Source organism: Athene noctua, chromosome 10, assembly GCF_965140245.1.
Source record: "Athene noctua chromosome 10, bAthNoc1.hap1.1, whole genome shotgun sequence".
NCBI classification, from domain to species: Eukaryota; Metazoa; Chordata; class Aves; order Strigiformes; family Strigidae; genus Athene; species Athene noctua.
Window position 1 is genome coordinate 5,587,359 of NC_134046.1, and position 22,353 is coordinate 5,609,711.

The following is a 22,353-nucleotide window of genomic DNA, read 5'->3' on the forward strand; positions in this document are numbered from 1 at the left end:
AGACAGCTCCACGCTGCCCCTGGACGAGCTCAGTCCCCTCCCCTGCACCAAACTCACCTGCAAGAGAGCCCACCAGGTTGCCAGGTGGCACCCTGCACTGCAATTACTAAAACATGCCCCAACACACTGGGATTAACTGCTTCTCTCACCTACAGTCCTGACTGTGCAGGTCCTGTGCAGGCCGCACCACTGGAGCCCATTAAAAGCGGGTTTTGAGGGGATGCGGTGGGGGGTTTCCCATTAGAGTGAGTGCCTCAGTGCTCACACCACACTAAAGGTGCTTGGGTGATGTGCTTATTTCTGTCTTTGCCCTGATTCGGCACCCATCTTCCCATCTCCTTAACATTGGAATTAACTTGGAATCCAGGTCTTGACAACCAACCCACTGTGTCTTTCTTCATCTCCTTTGGGGATGCCACTATCCAGGGCATGGTGAGGATCACCACGCTCAACGAGTTGACCCACTGAAATAAAAGAAATGTGGTGCTCCTCCACTCGAAGAAGGGTCTCACCACTCAACAGGTACCAAGGGTTTTTCTCATCCTGCCCCTTCCACTCACACCCATCTATCAGAGAGAAAACAGGACAGGCAAAACCGCTGGGTTGTTCCCACAAATATTTTCTATGATAAAGACAGGCCTAGCTGCTAACCTTTTATTTAGGGAATATATATAACCTGAAGGCACAGGTTAGGATCATCACTCAATTTGAGCATTCAGATCACAATCAAATTTCACTGGGATTTAAGCATCAAATTCACTTAGGCTCCTCAGAGAAGATGAGTCTTTCCCTCCTCTGGTGCAACTCCTAGCTCAATTCCTTGGATCTATTTATAGTAAAGTCATGCATAGTTAATGATCAGTATAAACACAAACATATTTATAATAATGCTGATCACAGTTCAGCTGCAAGGAGGTGGGGAGAGAGAGGAGTCCTGTTTGGGAGCCGCAGGCAGCGTGGCGAGCACGAGCACCTGCGGGCGCAGCGGCGAGCTGTCGGCCCCGTACCTGGCTGCGGGTCGGTGTAGTCCACAGTGTATCCGTCGAGCTGCAGCAGCTCTTGAGGTTCAGCTTTTTTCTCCCGGTAGCTGCACATAGCAAATGTATATTGACTAACCTGAAGAAAATCACAAAGCTAAGATGGCACCGGGTGATCACGACAAGGCAATCTAAAGCGCTTACAAATGCCGTGTGCTGACGGCGTGTTCACAGGGCCTGGGGGTGGTGGGGGAATTTTGGTGGTCATTGCCCATATGAGACAGACTAAACTTTTTACCAGGCTTCTTTCTCTCTTAACACACCCTGCTGTGGCAGGCATCTAATTCTCTGCATCAGTACATACAGCGGTTTAATTTCCTCCAAAAGAGGAAGCTCCACGCTTTAAAACCCTCTATCATTCATCCCCAGACAAATGCAAGAGTGACACCCTGTCACAAACAATGTGAGCTAAATTGCTAGGTGCCAGTCATATTAAAGCAATCTTAAGATCCCACTGATCTCGGCAGTTGTTGTCATCAGTGCTGTAAATGGCAGCTCTCACTCCTCTGAGGTACCATCTGCATGACACGATACATTCAATGTCAAGCTCTTGACGGAAGCCGACTCAGCTGCGGGGGCTCTGCCAGGCCCCCGAATCGCCTTTAGGAGGCCATCAGGCCACATCAAGACCCCGCGTGTACTCGGCGTGCTGCAATCTGGATGGTCGGCAAGAAGCTCGTCCAGGGAGGAGAGGAAAGGAGAGGATTCTCCATGCCCCAGGCTAGGAACTCACGGGGAAATTTACTGTCAAATGATTTCAAATGACTTTGTTAAGGTTGTGTCACATCCTGGACGCCTGACGTAATTTTATTTGTCTGGACGTTTTCTTGACCTCTCGAGGAAACTTTAAAACTCTGGTGGGTGGCAATGGATCATGGCTGTCACTCCTTGGAAGTCGGGAGAGATCCTAAAAGACGAGCGCTGGGCTGGGGGATTTTGCCTTCAAACTCCAGACAAATCGCTCGGCTACAAATACACATGCAGCACCTATTTTGGTGGCATCTATCGCTAATAAAATGTCATTTATTTAAGTCAGGGGACCCATCTATTGGCACAGCATCTCCTAGTCGGCGCTCGGTTTATTGCTGCCCTCTACGGGCTTCTGCTAGCTGCCAGCCTGCTCTCAGCAGCCCTGCCTGCACCGTGCCTTCCTCCAGGAACAGCTCCAAAAGCCACCTAAGAATAAACCCTATCATTAACACATTTGTGGGAGTAAGACTAAAAGTGATGCTTTAAGCATCTTGCATCCTCCTTAAAACTACCAGCACTGACGAAAGATTGACAAGTAACAGACCAATAGCAGGAGCACACCAGTGCATATTCTATGCTATGAACTTTGAATGCATACCATCGTACCGGCAACACAAAAATTAAAAAGATTAACACGAAGAAATCTAAAAATAACCTAGTGCCCCACAGCACAACATTCAGACGACTCCTGCAGTGTTCATTCAGTTATACTTGCAGTATATTGCTGCCATCTCCTGGAGAAACTCTTGAATGTGCTTTATTTATGGTAAGATCCTGGAGATTTCATCTGAGCAGTGAGGATTTGATTTCTCTGTGTTAGACAGCCTGAACTTCAGGGACTGCGTGATAAATTTAATTCCTGAAATGAGTCAGTGCTAAGCTATGCTGACATTGATTGAAAACATTAATACAACTATTGGTTTTTCCTTCTCCCATACGCTCTATAGCAACAGGTAAAATTCATTCAGTAGTTCAGTTTCTTCTTCTCTGACCCTGAACATGAGGTCTGAATTTCAGGCTCTTCTTCATGTACAAATAATTCCTCTCATCTTTGGAATGAGAGGAAAATATTCTCCGTCCCTATCAATAAACCAACCACACCAACACAACAGTAATGTACGGAAACACATTTCAGAGCTTATACTTCTCATGTTAAAAGTTATAAAAGACATATGTAGACAGCAGGCTCTGGTGGAGCCATCCTGGGACAGAGGCAAAGCAAACTGGTCTCTCCTGTTAGCATTCACACAATTTCCTTGGAAGAAGCTGCTCTACATCATTATTAAGGAGAGACCCCTAAGAGAAACCTACAGGTGGGTCTACAACGTGTGATGAGCCAGGGCTCATCTGGGTTCATGTCCTACTTCTTCTCTGCTCACACAGCTCAAGTGTGAGCTCAGGATTGCCCGAGAGCCTGGTGGCACGAGGCAGGCTGGGATCAGGCTGGAGGGAGGAGACAGCTATCGACAGCCTCTGGAAGAGGTACCAGCTGTGCCGTGTAGAGTGCCTGCACCTAAACAACTCGAGCTACTGACTTCAAGGACTGGCATACCAGCCTGTCCGTCCTATCCTGACACCTACAGCATTTACTCTGTGGGGTCAGAAAGAAGCTGATGCTCTGACTACCAGTGCCATGTGGCTCCTTCTATTCTATACAAGCAGTGGTAAAGCAAAACTAGACAAAATAAGATTCTAGAAAGCTCGATATGTCACAATCGTGCTTCACTGCTGAGCAGCACTGTAGGGTCAAGTGGAGATTGCAGCTTGCCTTTCATCAGTCCTCTAAAATATTGTGCTTTACAGAGCCTGCTTTCTGTAGAAGCTTAGAAGTGTCCAGACAAGTGAAACAGTTAATAGCAGAAATTAATCTTACAGCCTGCTGAGTTCACACTGAACCATAGCTGAGTATGAGAGCGAGCGAGCAGATGGGATGGGCAAGATGAATGGTTTGAGTAATTGGAAAAAACACAGATACAGAGAGGAAACTGGAGGAAGACAGAGGAGAAATCTCTGCCCAGTGAGGGACTCTCAAAGCAGCTGGGATTTCATCCAGGGACTCGATGAGGGCCAGGAAAGGAGCATCTAAGGAAGCTGAACTGAGCAAAACTAAAAGAAGGGAAATAATCCAAGGCTTCCCTGGCTGGTTCATTATAAAAAAGGGAAAACGCTTTGAGAAATAATTTGAGACAAAAGAACAGAAGGAAAAGAAAGTGGGAAAAAGGAGAAAAAGACAAAGAAATTCAGGAAAGGGTAAGCAGACAGCGGGAGACAAATGCCAAAGTTCACTATTCCCAGGCTGCTAAATTAGATCTGACTTTCTTGGCACTCAACCATATTCTGTCACCAGCTATATAATCCAACTGATTAATAAATACAGTAGATATGTATTAACCAGTCCTGACTTGGTCCTTGTTTTTTCACCAGAGAGTCCTGCTCTACTGAGCACCGCTTTCCCCAGGATCCTGCTCAAACCTGTTAATTGTCGTGCCTCACACTCTGAGCTCAGTCACTCGCCTCCCCCTTTCTCACTGTTGACATAACACTGCCCCACTTGGGTTAAAATCTTAAATGGACCTTTCCTAGATTAACAGCATGTATTTTGTCCCAAGGGAGAGAAACTGTGCTAAGATACTGCCAGCTGTAATACAGCTTTCCACTTTGATGGGAGACTCTTGTCCTCTGGTTACAGCTGTATGTTGCCTCCCGAGCCTTTTCCTGACACAAATGAGCAGAGGAAATGATCTTAGCTTAAAGAAACTGTTTTCACATCTCAGCACATCCATTCAGCCCTAAACAATTGCACATAGCAGTAGTCCTAGCTTCTTCCTTCAAGCAGGAGGTGTGTGTGTGTGTGCTCCCCTCGGGCAGGGCTGCGGGATGGGAAGACATCCCACGTGAGCGTGGACAGGACATGCAGGACCTGCTGTAGCCAGGTGCAACGAGCTGTGGCATCTGTTTAACCAGCAGTTTCCAAACATTTTGCATTTATCATCTGCACTCAAGGTTTCTCAAGGATCACCACCTATGTCCAGTTCTCAGTGAGGGTCTAAGTAAAAACGTGATTTAATATGATTATGGGGAGCAGCTATGGGTCATTTACCTTGACGTGAAGACCACAGTCTAGGACTGCTGGTGTAGTACACTGCAATTTTGCTGAATTATTTTCAAATTCTGTTGGTTATTTGGAGTTACTAAACACTTACTTCATTTCATTTTATCCCTAGTCAGCTTAGTTTTGCTAAAAGCAGGAACTGTCACTGTTAGTCTAAATTATAATGAGTTCAGGGAGTCTGTCACTAGAACAATAGATCCAGGCGTACACACTGCAACTGGTTTTAATCTGCAGAGAGTTGATCTGGTTCCAACAACATTCTGCAAACACCATCAGACACAATCAGCCGAAAACTGCTTCAAGCTACTCAGCAGACATGTCATCCAGGTACCATGGAGTGTTACTTCCCATATGCTGCCAGAGCACAGAAATGGGGTTATGACAAGAGAAGAACAGATTCAGTCTGAAATCTCTATGTAATTAATTCACTTGCCCTTAAGAATCCTTATAAGAAATTTCCAGCAAACCCACCAGAACCAACAATAGTGTTGTTGCCAGTACAGCACATTAGACCTTGCAAAGAATTAATACAAGCTCTGTCAGCTATCAAAAATCCCAGCTTTTTCACGATCAAGGGTCTAACTGGCAAACTGGCTGAAATTTCTATGCTGTGCTCAGGCAGCTGATAGAGCAACATAGGAAACACTTAGAACATCTGTGATGGATGTACATTTTCTTTTCTAACCAGTCACAGAGAACTTTGCCCTAAATCGCTCCATTGCTTTCGCTTACCACTGCCACTGGCATTACTGTTGCCTTTACGAAGCATTTTCCTCACTTGTGATGCTGCGGACCATTTCCATCCAAGCTCAGGGCCATATTCTGCCATCACTTTCACGCTGCATATCTCAGGATTTAAAATTAGGCAAGTAACGAGTCTCTGCCATGTAATTTACATCTAATCAGTATTCTGCTCTTCTGCTGCTCATCTCAAAGGGTGTCTACGAGAAGGGTGGGCAGCGTGCAGAGAGGACTGCGATTCATTCGGAAGAGAAAACTATCCCCTCTTAACGCACGGGTACATGCTAGAGGAGCATATGCAGCAGCTCTGCCAGCCATGCCATGCTGTAAACCTTTCCCGAGGGGCTGAACCAAGTCCACCCAGCAATGCATGCACTGGAGAGGTGAGGCCCAGTTCTAGAAATGGCACAAAGGAACCGCCCTCACCCGCTACACCCAAACAAATCATCTCCACTCCTGTAAAACCCTCGCAGCTACACAGACACAGAAGGTGCGAGGGATTATTCCACCCAAATCACAAGGCAGTTATTGCTCCTTTCCCCTTCTCTCCAGGGCTTACACAAGCCAAGTAGCAGTGGAAATGCTCCCTGCAGAGCTCCTTTTTCTACATACGTGCGCAAAGCCTCCGTTCATACCGGCAAGGCATCACTGACACAAAAGAGACAAACTGCCATCAACACCTTCCTCCTTGGTGCCGCCCATGCAGTTTGGCACCTTTGTGCCTTGTTTAGATGGTTATGAAGAGTTTGAGTATTTATTACCATGAATTTCTTAGCCACTGGTACCAGAAGGCAGAGCAGTACCACCCGATAGCTCTGAAGGAACTGAGGCTGCGTCCATCTGAAGTGGGGAAAAAGGGGCAGGAGAGGGCACAGGACCAGGAGGAGGAGGTTACCCTGCAAGCGACAGGAGAGGAGACAGGGCTGCAACAGAAGATACTACAGGTAAGGGACAGGGACGTGGGATCAGAAAGGAAACATTTAGTCATTCATCTGAACGTGCAGCTTTGCCCTCCTGGCAGTGTCAAGGACTGACCTGACCACTATGGACTTCATGCTCTGGACTCCATCTCTCAGCTCTGGTGCAAGCAGGAGCCTGGCGCAGACAAGCGAGCTCCTGAACCAGGGGCTGCTCCTTGTCTGTTCTTTACGTAACAGAGCCAGCTCACCTTCCTGCGGGGGTTATTTTCTGACTGTGGTTTAGCAGAGTTCAGAGCATCCTGGACATCAACACCTTTGCTGCCAATCCCTGTTCATATCAGCACCCATCCTTTGCATTGCATGAAAAGCAAATGACAAACATACGGACAGCAAAGTATTTTTATTCCATCTTTATTGCCTGCTGACATGTTCAATATGCTCAAACTACATCTGAGGGACTGCATAGAGAGTGTTTCTTGTTTATATTTGATGTACGGCAGAACACTTTACATTGCACCAAATGTTGAGCAAACGGTAACATAACAGAGAAGCTGCAGTGGCAGCTGGAATTTCTGAGGTGGGCTACAGAGACTCTCTGGGGGCAAAAGTCTGCTCATCTTATTCAAATGAATTGCTTTTCTGGCCAAATTCTGCTCTTATATGCCAACTGACGAATACAGACCTAGTAACATGAGAAAACATGGAATAACTCTGAAAGCTTCAATTCCACAGCAAGCTGAAGAATATATAGCAACTGAAAACTAGAGAAGTAACTGCATAGAATGGCCAGAAGAAAGGCTCCTTGAGAGAGACATGGGAATCCATGTCCAAACCTGCAAATCCTTGCACAGGAGAGTATCAATAGATATACTTTCGGGAGAAGGGATGTTAGGAAAGAGAATTCTCTGCTTTGGAGAATCCCTGTTCACAGGGAAAAAGGGACTGAGAACTTGGTCTAATAGGAATGAATCACCTCTCAAGGAAAAGCAATACTGGTTCCTTTACAGGTGATCACAGACTGCCACAGCACTTTTAACTTCCTTTCAGAACACAATAAAGGAAACATACAGAAAAAAGCAATCCTTCAATCCCTGACCAAAGACACGGTCACTGCATAATGTTCCCGAAAGGCTTTTCCTTCATTATGGCCTCTGCTGCTTCTTACCCAGGAGACAATCTGGGATTTACCTCCAGCGGTCTAGCTCTGCAAGACGCTGGGTTCCCCTGCAAGGTGCCAAGCACCCTACCTCACCAGGGACCTGGCCAGTCCCTACATGGAGGGTGCATTTGCAAACCAAGTGCCTCCAGAAATAAATTACACAGATCCTAAACCCATCCTTTTTACCTAAATCTAAATATACTGCGTGGGCAGACAGAAGCATCTCCTGGGGCTGCTCCACACTAACTCCCCCACTTCTGTGGCCATTTTGACCCCATTTGGAATATAAAACGAGCACTTAAACTGTTGCTGCTGATCATACTTGATTATTGGACTAGGTACTCAACTGGCCTCTCCAAATAGGCTCCTACTTAAATGGGTAATGCACATCATAAATCCCTTCTACCTCCACAGGATAGGTTTTCTTATCTACCACATAGTTTAGCGCTATGGCAGTGATGGACAAACAGGGAATGCAATTAAGCTTCCTACTGAGACAGTTGAACTTGGAGTAATAATTAAAACTAACCAGTTTACACGAGGTGATTTAGGACCAGATAAGCCAGCTGCCTAAGGTGGAAGATGGACCACATGGACTCCCACCTTTACTGGCACAGGAAAGACAGCACACAAGCATGCTCCATCCCAAATGCAGAGCCTGGTGCACCTGGTTTACACCATCTCTGTTACACATGGGTGAATCTCAGTCCCCTCTGTGGCAGATCTGCTATCGGCTTCATTGGCTGTAGGATTTCACCCTCTGACTTGATCACTTTGGATCTGTGCTGGCACAAGATCTCAGCGGGATTCCATGTTATTCCACCAGAGCATCTGCACAGAGCTTTGATTTCTCATACTTGGAGACAACGTGCCCTGGGGAAGCCAGAGAGCAGGGAAGGAGAGATGGACCCAAGAGGACTCTGTGGCTTTATCAGGTTGGTGTGAGGATGAAACTGCTCAAACTGGGGCCCCACACTTCTGTGGCCAATGCAGTGGTTTCAGCCGCCCTTGGGAAGGTGAGGAAATATCTGACACACCAAGTACTGACCAGATCCTTTTAGGTTATAGAGGACATCTTCTGCCTGTTTCCTTGAAATTCTTAACCATGGTCTACTGAAACTGGGAGGGCAGAAAGTGAAAAAAAGAAAAAAGGGAAAAAGGAAGAAAGACATTGCAAAATGATCGATGAGAGCTGCAGACAATGAGAGGCAGTAATGAACATGAAGGCAAATAAATGTCAAGAATGATGTACTGACTCTGACGTAGCCAGTGCTGAAACTACTGTACATTTCAATGGACTTCAAATTTTACCTGGAGGCTCAAAAGGGAACATTTGCACCCAAATACGTCCAGCCAAGACAGACCAAGCTTCCTCCTCATCTCATTAATTCCTCACTAAAACTGGTTCTCCATTTCACCAAGCATTCATGTGCATCAGGTAACTCATTGCTAGAGGTCTGCAATTGGGATATCCTTGAGAAGATATATATGTTTAGAAAAAAATCCATGACTTCAGAGACACCCTACGCAGAACCACAGCTCAGCATCAATTACACAGCACTGAAAATGGCCAGAGGAAAGACCTAAATATTTAATGCTGCAACTTAAGATCACTTCTAGTTAAATCTGTTACCTGGACCAGGACAAAGAATCGTTTCTTCCATCTCTTCCAAACATTTTTACCAATGGCCCATAAATACCTAGGAGAAAAGAACAGGCAAATTCAGTACATGAGTGACTATGTTGTTCTCTTGCTTTTCACTATGTTTTATTTACACCTAGAAACTGAAGTTAATGCACAAGGAGGAGTAATTACAAGACTCTTGAGCTCAGCAGCATTCATAAATGTGCTTATTTCTAGCCCGAACAAATAACCCGTAAAGAAAGTGACATAAAAAGCTCCCAGAGTCATAATCTTACACAGTATTAATTCTCCCTTCCTCTTTGTCTTTCACAACTTGCTCAGAATTTAGAAGCCCTTTCATGCCAGTGAATACAACATGGTTGGATGGGTGAAGAATACATTTGCAGTGGAAGAATTAAGGGAGAGAAACCACAAATGTTGCTTTAAGCCTTCACAAAACCATTTGGCTGAGGGGAGCCATCAAACAGAGGGATACTTACTACATCAAAACCAGTACCCAGGATCCCAGTATCCACTGGACTGACTAAACTAGGAGACTTTGCTGAACAGCTGAATTCCTAGAAATTGCCTGGCTACAGATATTCAAGCAAACTGAATAATTTCTAAGGAGGAGTGAATTTACTGTTTTCTACAAAGGAATAATTAACCTTTAAAATTAATGTCACAATTTGCATTTAATCCTTGTGATGAAGCGGTCACTGTGACACTGTAATACAAACACTGGCAAAAACAGTGGCAGCACCAGAGTAATAATAGATGCAAGGACATTATTCAGCATTAATACGTTTTATGTATCATTATAATTACTTTAGTTCTGGCTCAATAGATAGAAAAACAATTCCTTTTTGGTTATGCTAGTGGTTCCTTATGCCAGAAGAGATCCAGCATACTCTTGGTGAATTTTTAAGCCACAAAACTCCAAGTCATGCTGATGTGGGCACTGAGTCCTTGGCTAGTTCAAGAACAGGGTAATAATTGTCCTTTTTGCTATTGCCACTAACATCAACAGAAAGACAACCTCAGTTCTGACAGCAAGCTAGTATTATAAACCACACAGTTTTAAGCAGGATCTTGTAAATCAAATGTTAGTTCAAGAAAGACTGAGAAAAGCCAGGACTGCTCAGCCCTGTTGCTATCAGCTGCAGTCAAGGAAACAAATAGGATAGGTGAACTGTCCTTTCTTGCTTTTTGTCTCTGTGATCTTGGTGGGAAAATTAAACCTCACATGTGGCTCCTGGCTCTGACCTCATTAGCAGAGAAGACAGGAGAAGATGGAATTAAAAAACAGATGAGCGATCCAAACCAATGAATTAAATATAACAAAACGTTATGAAAATAAAAATGAAATAAAGTCACTTTTATAGCACTAAAAATATACTGGAGAAAGAATTAATCAAAACAGTGACATTCCTGGACAGTTACTGTTTTTCACCACATCCTTAGCTCTGAAAAGCAAACAGAGGAGTCTTGCTAATGGCATCAGCTACATCTTCCTAAGGAAGATCTAATTTGCAATTGCATGGCACAAAGGTGGAAGCCAGGGGTGGTGGTAAGGGATCCCCCTGACCCCAGATCCTCTGACACTCACGTCTGGAGGGGAGAGGTTTCCCTTTTAACCTTCCAGATCATTAGTCCTACTCCAGGCAACTGCCTACTCCAGGCACCTGCTATTTAATTGTGCTGTGTATCTCTGTATAAATAATGATGATCGCACTGGAGTTTATTTTAAGCAGAAGGTGCACTGTGCTTTTGATTCTGAGAAGTCAATACAGGGAAACACTGAATAACTTAGGAAATTATACCGTTCTCAGTAAGCGAGTCAGGCAGTTCACCTATTATCTCCTTACAGGAAAAAAATAACCTAGCAATTTCCTGAGGAATACTGTTTAAAATTTAGAATTTGGCTGATATGCATTGAAAGGACTATGCTAAGAATATGGAAAGCGCATTATAAATGAACTAATGCCCTTTTTATATTTATCTTTTTTTTAACCTCCTGTGAACCTGAGAAAAAATTTCTCTTCCAGAATCTTAAAAGAGACATCTTCTAATGCACACTCAAAACCAAATTCTTCAGATCTAGACAAGCATTTACCCAGAGTGCTTCATGTTTTGAGGCTTATCCATTCTCACAGCAAGCTTGATCTTCAGGTCTTGATCCGGGCAGTTTTTGGAAACAGTCATTTTGTGCCACTCTGATTGCTTTGGGCTATTGGGTGTAGGGTGGAGAACAACCTGCAAATATCAAAATCGACAATGTTAAAGGGAAAAATTATTCACAAACCGGGTTTTAATGGGGAGCAAAAGCGCATCAGATCAGCTACTTTTGCCCTAAAAGTCTGAAAATTTCTGTTCACATCAGTGAGAATGGCTTTTTATTGCTTTTTTTAAAGTACAGTTTATTATTTTGAGATTAATTCATATATTCTTCAGCTCCTCAACCTACCGTGCTACTGTTCATGGGATTGTGCAGAACAGAACTGCATTATCAGTTCCCATTGTTTAAGGAAAGATCGTGGTAAACAAACTTGCAGCTGTCCAGGTAAATCGGTCTAAAAATGATGGTGGACTAATGCGATTAGTAAACCAGCAACAAGTTTTCTGCTGAGGGTGCTCGCTGCAATTGCCTTCTTTCAGACTCATAAAACTTGGTCAACCTCCAGCCTTCCTGGCATTTTCCATGTGAGACGTGCTGTTCTGAGGGCTCAGAAAGCTTTACCTAAAATGGTTCATCTATTGCTACTATCAGGTTGTGGGGAAGCTGGTTTTATGTTTTGCTTACTGTTAAGACTGGATGCAGTAGGCAACGTTTCAGGTAGGCTGGACTGCACTACGACAGCAAATAAAATCTGCAACGCATGTCATGACATCAGTGGCTGCAGGACTCTCTGCTTTCATTTCACGCAGCGAGGAAATGATGGGATGGTCTCCAGCTGGGGTGAATCAGAGCAACACCAGTGACTGCAGCGGAGCGGGGCAGATGAACACCAACGGAAGCGCTTGGCTCATCGAAGAAACAGAAAGGCTCCAAGAGGCGAGTAATCTTTCCTGATCATGGTTGTGCTTTTCCCACTCACCCACTACCCCTACAAAGCGGAGCAGCTCCCTCAGACAGCAAGAAACAGAGTGTTCTCCCAGAACTAAACCACATCCACCATTTCCTCCTGGTGTTTCCATATGTGTCCTTGGAGGTGGCTTAACCTTCCCCCTCCTATGCCCATTCCTCTTCAGAGGTGACTTTGCCTGGCACAAATTCATTCAAGTCTCCACTGTCCTGTAGTGGGATGAATCTCCTTTAAATCCATTAACCTTTACACAAGCAAATTATCTTACAAATGGCAGCATTCACCCTTGTTATTTGATGTGCTGCCATCACTCATTCCTTGCTCACGCTTAGCCCGTGCTCCTGCCAAACTCCAGCCCAGACTATAATCTTGTATTCCTCCGCTCTTCAACTCTACTGCTGATTCAACAACCTACGGGCTGTTTTCCACCAAAATATCCTCGAGATTATTACCCTCTGATGAATGATTTAAAAAATAATTTTATTGCCTCCTCCAAAGCCTGAGGTTAACATCAGTAGATTCTCAACTTCACCCTTATTCATAAACATTATTTATCACTTCTTTTATTGAATCAGACTAATGCTTTCTCTGGCAGGAATCTGAAGCTGTTATGATAACTGAGCAACACCAGCCTCTACTGCATCCCTCTTGGAAAAAAACACATTTTAGCAAATCCTGAAGATGAGAAGTGAGTCCTCCCCGTGGGGTGTTGTTAGAAACAGGGATGGACCCAAACTCTGAGCAGTATCCAATGACCCCCACTGCAAGGCAGGTCATGCAAGCACATAGACTTGCCACTAAACCACATCTCTTCAGGAGGCAGCAGCCACTCAGGGTGTTTGGGATGCTCTCTACTTTGATTTCTAACTCTTTTTCATTAAAAGGCAAATAAACTTTGCTCAGTGTTGTTGTAATTCATGGCTCTTCCCCTCCTTGCTCTCAGTAGTTGAAGTCTTGGCATGGATGAAATCTGTGGGAGCCTTGCCACCGGCTTCAATAGGGCCAGGATGTATTCCCATGCCTTCAGCTGCCCATCCAGCAGTTTAGGGCTTGGGAGCATTTTCCAGCTCTCCCCTCGATAAAAGTGGTGAAATGAGGAGTGCCGGCCGGTTGCCAACTCAACACTAGCAATAGAAAGTAGGCATTGTACATGCCTGCCAGAGCACAAAGCCGCTTCTCAAAGGGCGGCTGAGCATGGGTGTTTTTGTGTATAAAACCTGCTTCCCTCCTCTTCCCGTGCAGACAGGTTCGTGCTCACTCCAACCGCTAAACCAGGGGCTTAACATGCTCCCGGTTTCATTATTTCATTAAAGAAAAAAATCCTGATGCAGCCTGAGCAGACACGCGTCATTTCTCGGCCGCTCCAGGCACACCAAGAGTCCCTTTGAAGTGCGGCCGATTGAAAGCACCAGTGGCCACGAGCCAGGGGAAATCACCACCCGGCTCCCCGCGCTCGCTGCTGCTGGCCCACATCCTTCGGCCCGCAGAAGCCGAGAGCCTAGGGATGGCTTCCTGCTGGACCAGGAATTAAAGCACATTGGTGGGGCTAGCTCATCAGCATTTCAGGGCAAGAGGGGTTGCTTTGGGGCCTGACGTCTTTCTCAGAACAACATGCACAGCTAATTGCTTCCCGAGAGCAGCAAAGTCAGCACCACTCATGGCTGCCAGTAGAAACAAGACTCACAAAGCAAGTGGGTCTCCACCGAGTGTAACCATTCAAGGGAAAAAGCCCTGAATGGCATCACGGCCAGCTGGGTGAAAAGCTCTGCTCAGCATGCTGCAGCGGATAAAGGCAGGAGTGCCGGGCTGTTTGAAGAAGGTTTTGAAAATAATCCTGGAAATATTATGATGCTGTGCAGCTAAGCAACTGTAGGTCTTCAGCTGGAGTACTGTAGCCTAGAGTGGGGTCATCCCCTTTGTCAAAAAAGGAGGAGGACAGGGAGAAAAGAAGGATCAAGGTGTGAATGAGGGAAGTCCGAAGGGGCTGTGACTCTCTTTGAAGAGAAGCCTGAGAGAAGAAAAGAAGGGCTAGCTTTGCTTTTCTCTCTCTCAAGTGCAAGAACAAAGGACGTTACATGAACGTGAAATCACAGATAGTTAAAATGAACATAAATTTTGTGAGACAAAATCACATGCAGTGCTCTCCACCATAAAGATATAAACTAAATCAAAAGCTCACTAGGACCTGAAAGAATATTTGGCACTTGTATGAACAAGATGAGCACAAAACCATAGTAATGAGGGAAAATTCTGTTGTATGGACAGACTCTCCTGTGTCAAGGCACAAGCTGCCACGGAGTTAGCAAGAAACACCCCAACAGGTCCATAATTGGAAATACCGTGGTTGGACTTGCACAGGATCAGCAACTTTCTTGGCCATAGCCATGTGGACAGGGCAAGGTGTGCTGCAGAGCTGGGCAGACAGAGCCCAGGCTGCTCCTGGAGATCAATCAGGCCATGCTGAGCTGTGATACGAGAGGTGCCAAGCCCATGTGTGAGGTGCAGCCTCTCTTACCCTGAACTGATTTTCATAAGGTTTTCAACCATGCTGATCTCACACCCCTGAAGAGCTGGGGAAGGGATGGCAAGGAGTTTGCTGCCACTTATGCCTGGAGCCAACATAAATTATACAGCTGAAACAAGATCCATGGAGGCTAACTGAAGTGTCCCAAAGCCACAGAAAAAGTGTCATCCACAAATATCCCAGAGCCGTGGTCTGCAGCAATGGAGGGCCACCAGCCCCAGGGAGCTGGTTTAGGGACCACAGTTGTGGGGCAGAGATGGGGTGAGGTGGTCAGCTCTGCGGCCAGTACCCCACGGATGTGGGCTCTTTGCTGTTAACACCACTGATGGCAGCAATGAACCCCAATGTTTCACTCCCCAGTCCAGCCCCACTGAAGCCACCCCTTCAGCCACAACCCCCAGGGGAAGGCAGGATTTCAAGCTCTTTGCAGTGAGTACCGCAGTCAGTGCTTTCAACTGTTCAAACTGTGCACCGGCTGCTCAGCAGATATGAGAGCAGCTTAACACTCTCTTGCCAAACTTAAATCCCCTCTTTTTGCTTCAGCATAATCCCCTTTTCTGCCTCAGGAATGTCCATTTCCGTAAGCAACTTCTAAGGCTTTCCGGACTGCCAATATCACACACAAGATCCTCTGCCTTTGCTCAGTGCAGGCACAGCCAGCTGAAATGCTGCCATTAAAAACTTACAACAAAGACAGCATGCTAGATACACTCCTTTCCAGCAGTGGAGAGCTTGCTTTTTCCCCCTCCTGAAGCTTGGCAAAAAAGCAGAGCATGTTGTGCTCCAAAGATATTTCCGTACAGGAGAGATTTCTCTAGAAAAGCAGGGCCAGAAGGAAACGTTATTAAACTCAAAATCTTCTTACCCTCCCAAGCTCTTTGTCCTCCAGAGCCAGCACTCCTGTGCTCTCCGTGAAGAGCTTCACCTTCACTGCAGGAAGCGCATGTGTTGTCGTGAAGTCTCCTTGGGTGCCCCAGCTGTGAAAATAAGGAGAGAGATATTCAGCTCAACTGGCAGGTCATCAGCACTACTGTTTGGGTGTGCAATGGTTAACTGAAAATGTCCTGTCTGGTGCAAGCTGAAGTGGCTGGGCTGTCTGAGTGACAAGGGCATTAATTATCTTCTTTGGGAAGTGTAGGACAGATGTTTGGAGAACCCATGATGGTTCTTTGGGGACAAAAATAAGAGTATTTGAGAGCAGCATGAAACCAAAGTTAGGAGACTCTTTTTATTTAGAAAGAATGGTATGTCTCCTGCAGCAACTGCCTGCATGGCCACAACAGAAGTTGAGGATCGAGGACATCTGCACCCAGGACATCTGTAATCACTCATGTCTCTGCTCATCTCTTGGCTAATTTCATCTCTCATTTCCAGGTTGATAGTGAGGTTTGCTTTCTCTTAAGAAAACCCAATTCAACCTGGGTCCTCTTCTGAGTGCCAGCCCAGCCCAGGTTTAAGTTCAAGCCATTATGTCTGGAGTAATCCTAGTTTGCTGGGACTGCAGAGCAGGACACCAGCTCCTTGGGAATGGGACAGCAGTGGCCAGGAAATGGCCACCTCTCCCACTACACCATGAACCAAGCCCACCATCTACTACTTGTAGTCCAAGAGTCATCTCCTGGCTGGTCCCATGGCTTGGAAAGGAGCACTATGGAGGTTGAATGACCCACAGTATGCAAGAACCCCCCCTAGACTTGCATGTTTCTAGAGGACATCTCCAAGCTCCTGCAACCACAAGCTGCCGAGTGTGCAGAGAACATGAACTCATTCCATGTGGGACCCTGTGCCCCCAGGGTCCCAGCCACAGTTTGCAGACATCCATGCCCAAACTTGCCATTGTAAGTATTACAAGGGGAGCCCACCCCACAGCTGACCTTCCCCACATGAGTGTGGGACCCGCAGCAGCCCTGCAGGTCTGGTGGAGGGGAGGTCTGATGACAGGCCTGACCCTGTCACACTAGAGCTTTTCTCTCTCAGCCCGGACACCTGGGGAAGCTTTGAGAGCAGAGCCCCAGTTTGGCCACAGCTCACGGTACTCTGTTTCAGGGACTGTCTTCCTGGGCTCTGTTCCTGTCCCAGTGAGCTGCAGCTGGAGCTGCTGCCTGGTGACACTTGTGAGGGCTCACCTGAGCTGTGCCAGCAAGCATCCTCATGGGGTTCTCTTAAAGATACCTGTGGACCTTATACAGCAGTCAGCTTTGATTTAGAGAGATCGTAGGGAAAAGAAACTTGTGAAACACCAAGTCTGTTCAACATCCTAAGGGCCATGGCTTTTCAATTAGGCTCATGAAGAGCCTGCACAAGTGGTGCCACCCACACCAACACGTCAAATTACTCACCTGTGCTAAGATTTTTGAGATACAGAAAAACATTCCCCTCTGGCAAACAGGCATAGACCGAAGAGCGTCAGGTAACAAAAATTAAGTGGAACTTGAACTAATGCCTATTTGTAAGCTTTAAACCATTTTGACAGTATCAGAGAAGAGAATACCTTCTACACTAAGGGGTAAAAGGTCATGATGCTTTTATGTTTGAGACTTCACAACTGTTTCAAGGCTTGTTTCTACAGCTTAGAAAGTTAGAAACTTATTAAAATAAAGCCAGACAGAAACTTCCAGACAAAGCTAAGCAAAGCACTGCTAAAACTGCACTTGCCCTTGTTAGCAGAGAACAGCTCAGCCAAAAATGAAGGGGTAGAGGGAGGACTGAGGACAAGTGCACCACTGCAAGGAGGATGCTCCTAAACATCTGATCATGCAGAGGTCCAACCTGAAACTAGCAGACAAAAACTGCTCTTTTTACTTTTTTTTTTTTTGTTCTCTTTGTCTTTTTCTATAATTCATTGTGAGCTAGATTTCTATGTTGTTCCCAGAGACCCTGAAAATTCATCACACTTCAAAACTCATGCAAAGTGTACAAGCCAGTTTGAAGAATAATCACAGACAAGGTGCTTCTTGTAAACTAGAAGGAACCAAGAGCATGCTATGAGCAACACCTCCAAGTGACATGATGTAACACACACTGGAACCTAGAATACCGCAAGTCAGATGAGAGATTATACCACATCTCAGTAACCACTTCTATTCACCCTCGTGCTACTAATGACACTTTCTCATTTTACACTGTCAAACAGATCCTCTGGTGACGAAAGGCAGTTCCCTTGAAATGACTGGGAGAAGGCTCAGGTGACATGTGGACCAGCAGCTAGATGTTTTTTAAACCTACATACCAAACAGCAGGTTTCGCACTTAGAAAGTTATGGGGAAAAATAATTTACTCCTTCCCAGTATAGGTTTACGCTTGGCTCTCCACTGAGCAAATCTTGTCCAACTGAGCTTAGCAGATGAGCGTGTTCAGCGCAGAGCTGATTAACAAACTCAGTTTCTTCGTCAGCTTTGCTCCGAAGTTTTCTCCCCCAGCGTCACTGTTGCACATGTTTCACCTTTTATGACAATGCATTAAACTGCCACCAGTGCCAGAGAGGAGAGGTTTGGCATAAATTATCTACAGCACTACAGGTCCAGATAGATCCTCAATATAATACCTTTTTCACGTGTGAGCCATCAGCTACCTAATAAATGTTTTAAGCATAAGAACCAAGAAACAGCATTATTTTCTAATTGCAGCTTCAGGTCACAGGTTATATTTTCTCTCCTAAAAAACTGCATTGTCACCAGCAGGGAATGTAAGAAGATAATCCTGCTTTGGGTAAGAGGCTAAAGTAAGAGAATATCCAACCTTACGCCGTGTATTTTGACAGCATCTGCTTTATAGAACTCATATCTCTGTTTACTATTAAAAAGCTCTTATTTGCTGAAGCATTCCCAGACCATATGTTATCAACAAATGTTACTAACCAAATACAAACAGTAATTTTCATTAGGTTTCCTTCATGAGAACAACATTAACCACAAAGGGAAAAAATGTTTCAAATGACAGTAAACATACATAGCAAACCCTTGACAACACTGTGGTGCTTACATATTCATACCCCCAAAAGCACTGAAAAGATCCGTGCCAACAAATAGAGACCCTCAGAAGTTGGGTTTTGTGCAGGTTGAAGCCTGCGGTGATGTCATTAGTTGCCATAGTGATGCTCAGCATAAGGCCATAATTCATGTCACTGAAACATCATTTGTATTCAATCTAAGTACGCAGTTTATCTGTGCTGTGTATTAAATTATTGTTCAGAAAATTAGCTCTGGACAGTAGTTAGGTATTAGGATCTTCTGAGGGACTAACAATGTAATAGTTTCACTGCCATATTTAATAATTAAGCAGGTTATCACTGCAAGGGTTTATTTGTTGGGTAAGTGCTTGGGAACCATTCTGAACAAATCCTGTGAATTAGCCACGCTATCTTGTCCCCACATCACAGAGCTCATGCTGACACTTCAAAGAAATAATACATCTGCAAACGAGGACAAATAATGTCATTCTGGCCAAAAGGAGAGTTACAGATATAGGTATATATATATATATATATATACACACACACCACAGAGAAGAAGTATACAAGCAGAAAAATCCTGTCACTGCTTTCTCAGTTAGGACCATGTTAACTATCTGAATCCCACCTGAAACCCTCAGCCCAGCACTTGTTATTGCCCAGTGCACCCCAAAGCCTGGAGCTGACCCAGAAATGCTGCAATGCACAGGGACTTTGCTAGAATTATGGCATCTCTGCCGTTCCACTAGATCTACTTGTGTCTCCAGGGTTTCTAGTTAGACATCAAATTGAGGATGGGTAGCTAAAGTCTTCTGGCTGCAAAAAGCCAGAAAATGAGATATGCCCCAGGTGCTAACTTGACAAATACAGGCCCTTGTTTTACCTTTTACAAGCAAAATAAGTAGATCGTCACTGTAGACTTTGTGTCTATGGATTCACCTAGAGGTGCCATCACAGTTACTAATCAAACAGCCTGAAGTGCTGAGATTTTTTTCTGAATGAAACAAAATGACACATATCCAGAAGGTGTGAGTGGACAACAAGAGACAAAGGTTAGCCTTGCCACCTGCCACCTCCATTGGTTCATCTAATGTGGAGCACTTGAAGGATGGGCTTACCTGCCTGATTTCAGTGATGCCATTGCTGATGCAGGTGCCAGGCTGCTCAGACCAAGCTGCTGTCAACTGTTTCAAGCAACATGCTGGTGACCTGGCAAACCTTCAGGTTGATGCTACTCAGCCCTTCTCAATTTATGGACAAAACAAGTAAGACCACTTAGGCTCCTCACCTTGCTGCTGTACAAAGCTCTTAACCTTTCCTGACATATGGTCACTGCAGGAACAACTGTCTTCATCCTACAGATGTGAAGTGCTTTACATCCTGATCTTTGGCTGTAGCTTCTGAGTGCTACCAAAATGCAGACACAGCAATTATAAAGATAAAATTACTATATAGCCAAAAAGACAAAATCATTCAAATGCTACTGCACTGCTATGTTACAATGTGGGATTAAAAAACTATTTGGGATATAAATAAGGCTTGAGCAAAACCCTGCAAGGATCCTTGTCCTGAGTGCACTCCCGTATCACATGAAACCAGGCAGCAGGGTCTCTGACTCCAGCTGCTCCTCTCCGTGATATCCTGCTTATGTGGCCTAATCTATGATTTTCTTGGCTGTTCTTGAGATACACTGATTTAGTCATTGCTATTCACCTCTAGTGTGTAAGTTCCTCTAAAGGAAATTTTAGCACTCATGACCTTCCCAAAAGTGAACATACATGTTAATACCCAGGAAAATGCATTAAATTCAGTCATTCATGTACTGTGGTCTCCAGCAAGTGTGCTTAGCCCCTGCCTAGGTTGAAAGAATAACCCTTCTTCCATCATTGCTCTTGTAACTTGATCTAGGTGGAACATTGATGCCTGTGATTTCTATAAATAATGAACAAGTGCAACTGAATTATATTGCTGGGCCATGAATCAGCCCCACTAACCAGCTCGGCCTGTCAGGAGGCTAACGTGGGAGCAGCTGCAGAGTGACGTGCTTGCGACAGGGTTGACATTTAAACGTGATCTATGGCCTATTCTCATGGGCTTCAAAACTGCCAGAGGACACCTTTTCTCCCTCTCTAGATATATTTATTGAAACGGATTTTCTTACCAGCTTGCATGGAATGAACATGAAAAAAAAATAAATCAGAATATAAAAGTAAAAATGTGTATTAAAGGAGAGCTACGCTCTTCCCTTGGTGGGTTCACTCCAGGTGCATGAGGTGCAACGTACACAACAGTATCCTGGGACACGGCGGCACCTCTCCGTGGGAGAAGCTGCCCTTCTGCCTTGTAACCACAATTTTACCACTTACGTAAAAAAGTCTTGCAGAATAATCATAGAATCGTAGAATACCAGGTTGGAAGGGACCTCAAGGATCACCTGGTACAACCTTTCTTGGCAAAAACATGGTCTAGATGAGACAGCCCAGCTCCCTGTCCAGCTGAATCTTAAAAATGTCCAATGCTGGGGAATCCACCACTTCCCTGGGGAGATTATTCTAGTGGCTAATTGTTCTCTTTGCGAAAAATTTTCCACTTGTGTCCAATTGGAATCTTCCCAGGAGTAACCTGTGCCCATTATCTCTCATCTTTTCCATGCGACTCCTTGTAAAAAGTGAGTTCCATCTTCTCTGTAGCCACTATTTAAATACTGGAACCCAGTTCTCTCAGCCTTTCCTCACATGGCAGGCTTCCCATGCCCTTGACCATCTTTGTGGCCCTTCTCTGGACCCTCTCCAACCTGTCCACAGCTTTTTTGTATAGCAGGAACCAAAAATGAACACAGTATTCCATGTGGCCTGACAAGTGCTGAGTAGAGTGGGGTAATGACTTCTTTATCACTGCTGGTGATGCCCTTGTTGATGCAATCCAGCACCCTGTAGCTTTCTTTGCTGCTGCAGCACACTGGTCACTCATATTGAGCTTGTTGTCCACCACGACCCCCAGGTCCCTTTCCACAGAGCTGCTCCCCAGCCAGATAGATTCCAGTCTGCTTGTTGGTCAGATTTGCACTAGTTTATTGAGCTACCTGCTCAGTATTGTTTTTCAAATGTAACCAAATCAGCAGCAACACATGTCCCCTCCCAGGCCAAGAGCACATCCTTGGGAATGCAGGACACAGTGGGCAGTTGTCTCCATCCCCGCAGGGGCACAGCCACCTAAACCAGCCCCCAGTGCCACCCACCCTCCTGCAGCAGGCGGCTGGTTGTGTACACAGGCAGGGAGGTCCATCTGGAAGGCCTTTAACAGATGGGAACATGTCTGGGACAAAATCTGCAAGGCCATCTTAACCTCACTTGCTGTCCTGTCAGAATGGGATCTGGTGAGAATGCGACCGGCCAGTCCGGCTGCCTCCCTCGTGCGCTGCCAGTGCAGGTAGGAAAGGGTCGTGCTTCAT

General features: G+C 45.3%; 1 protein-coding gene across 12 annotated transcripts in view; it reads right to left on the minus strand.

The window, feature by feature from the left end:
- CADPS (calcium dependent secretion activator) overlaps window positions 1-22,353 on the minus strand; it is a 220,930-nt gene that overhangs the window by 99,560 nt on the left and 99,017 nt on the right. For all 12 annotated transcript variants that reach the window (XM_074913788.1, XM_074913784.1, XM_074913783.1 and 9 more), the window contains 4 exons: window positions 15,819-15,930; window positions 11,460-11,599; window positions 9,353-9,419; window positions 1,008-1,116 (listed from right to left, as the gene is read on the minus strand). In XM_074913788.1, the coding sequence (XP_074769889.1) occupies window positions 1,008-1,116; window positions 9,353-9,419; window positions 11,460-11,599; window positions 15,819-15,930 (428 nt within the window). The remainder of the gene's footprint in view (window positions 1-1,007; window positions 1,117-9,352; window positions 9,420-11,459; window positions 11,600-15,818; window positions 15,931-22,353) is intronic.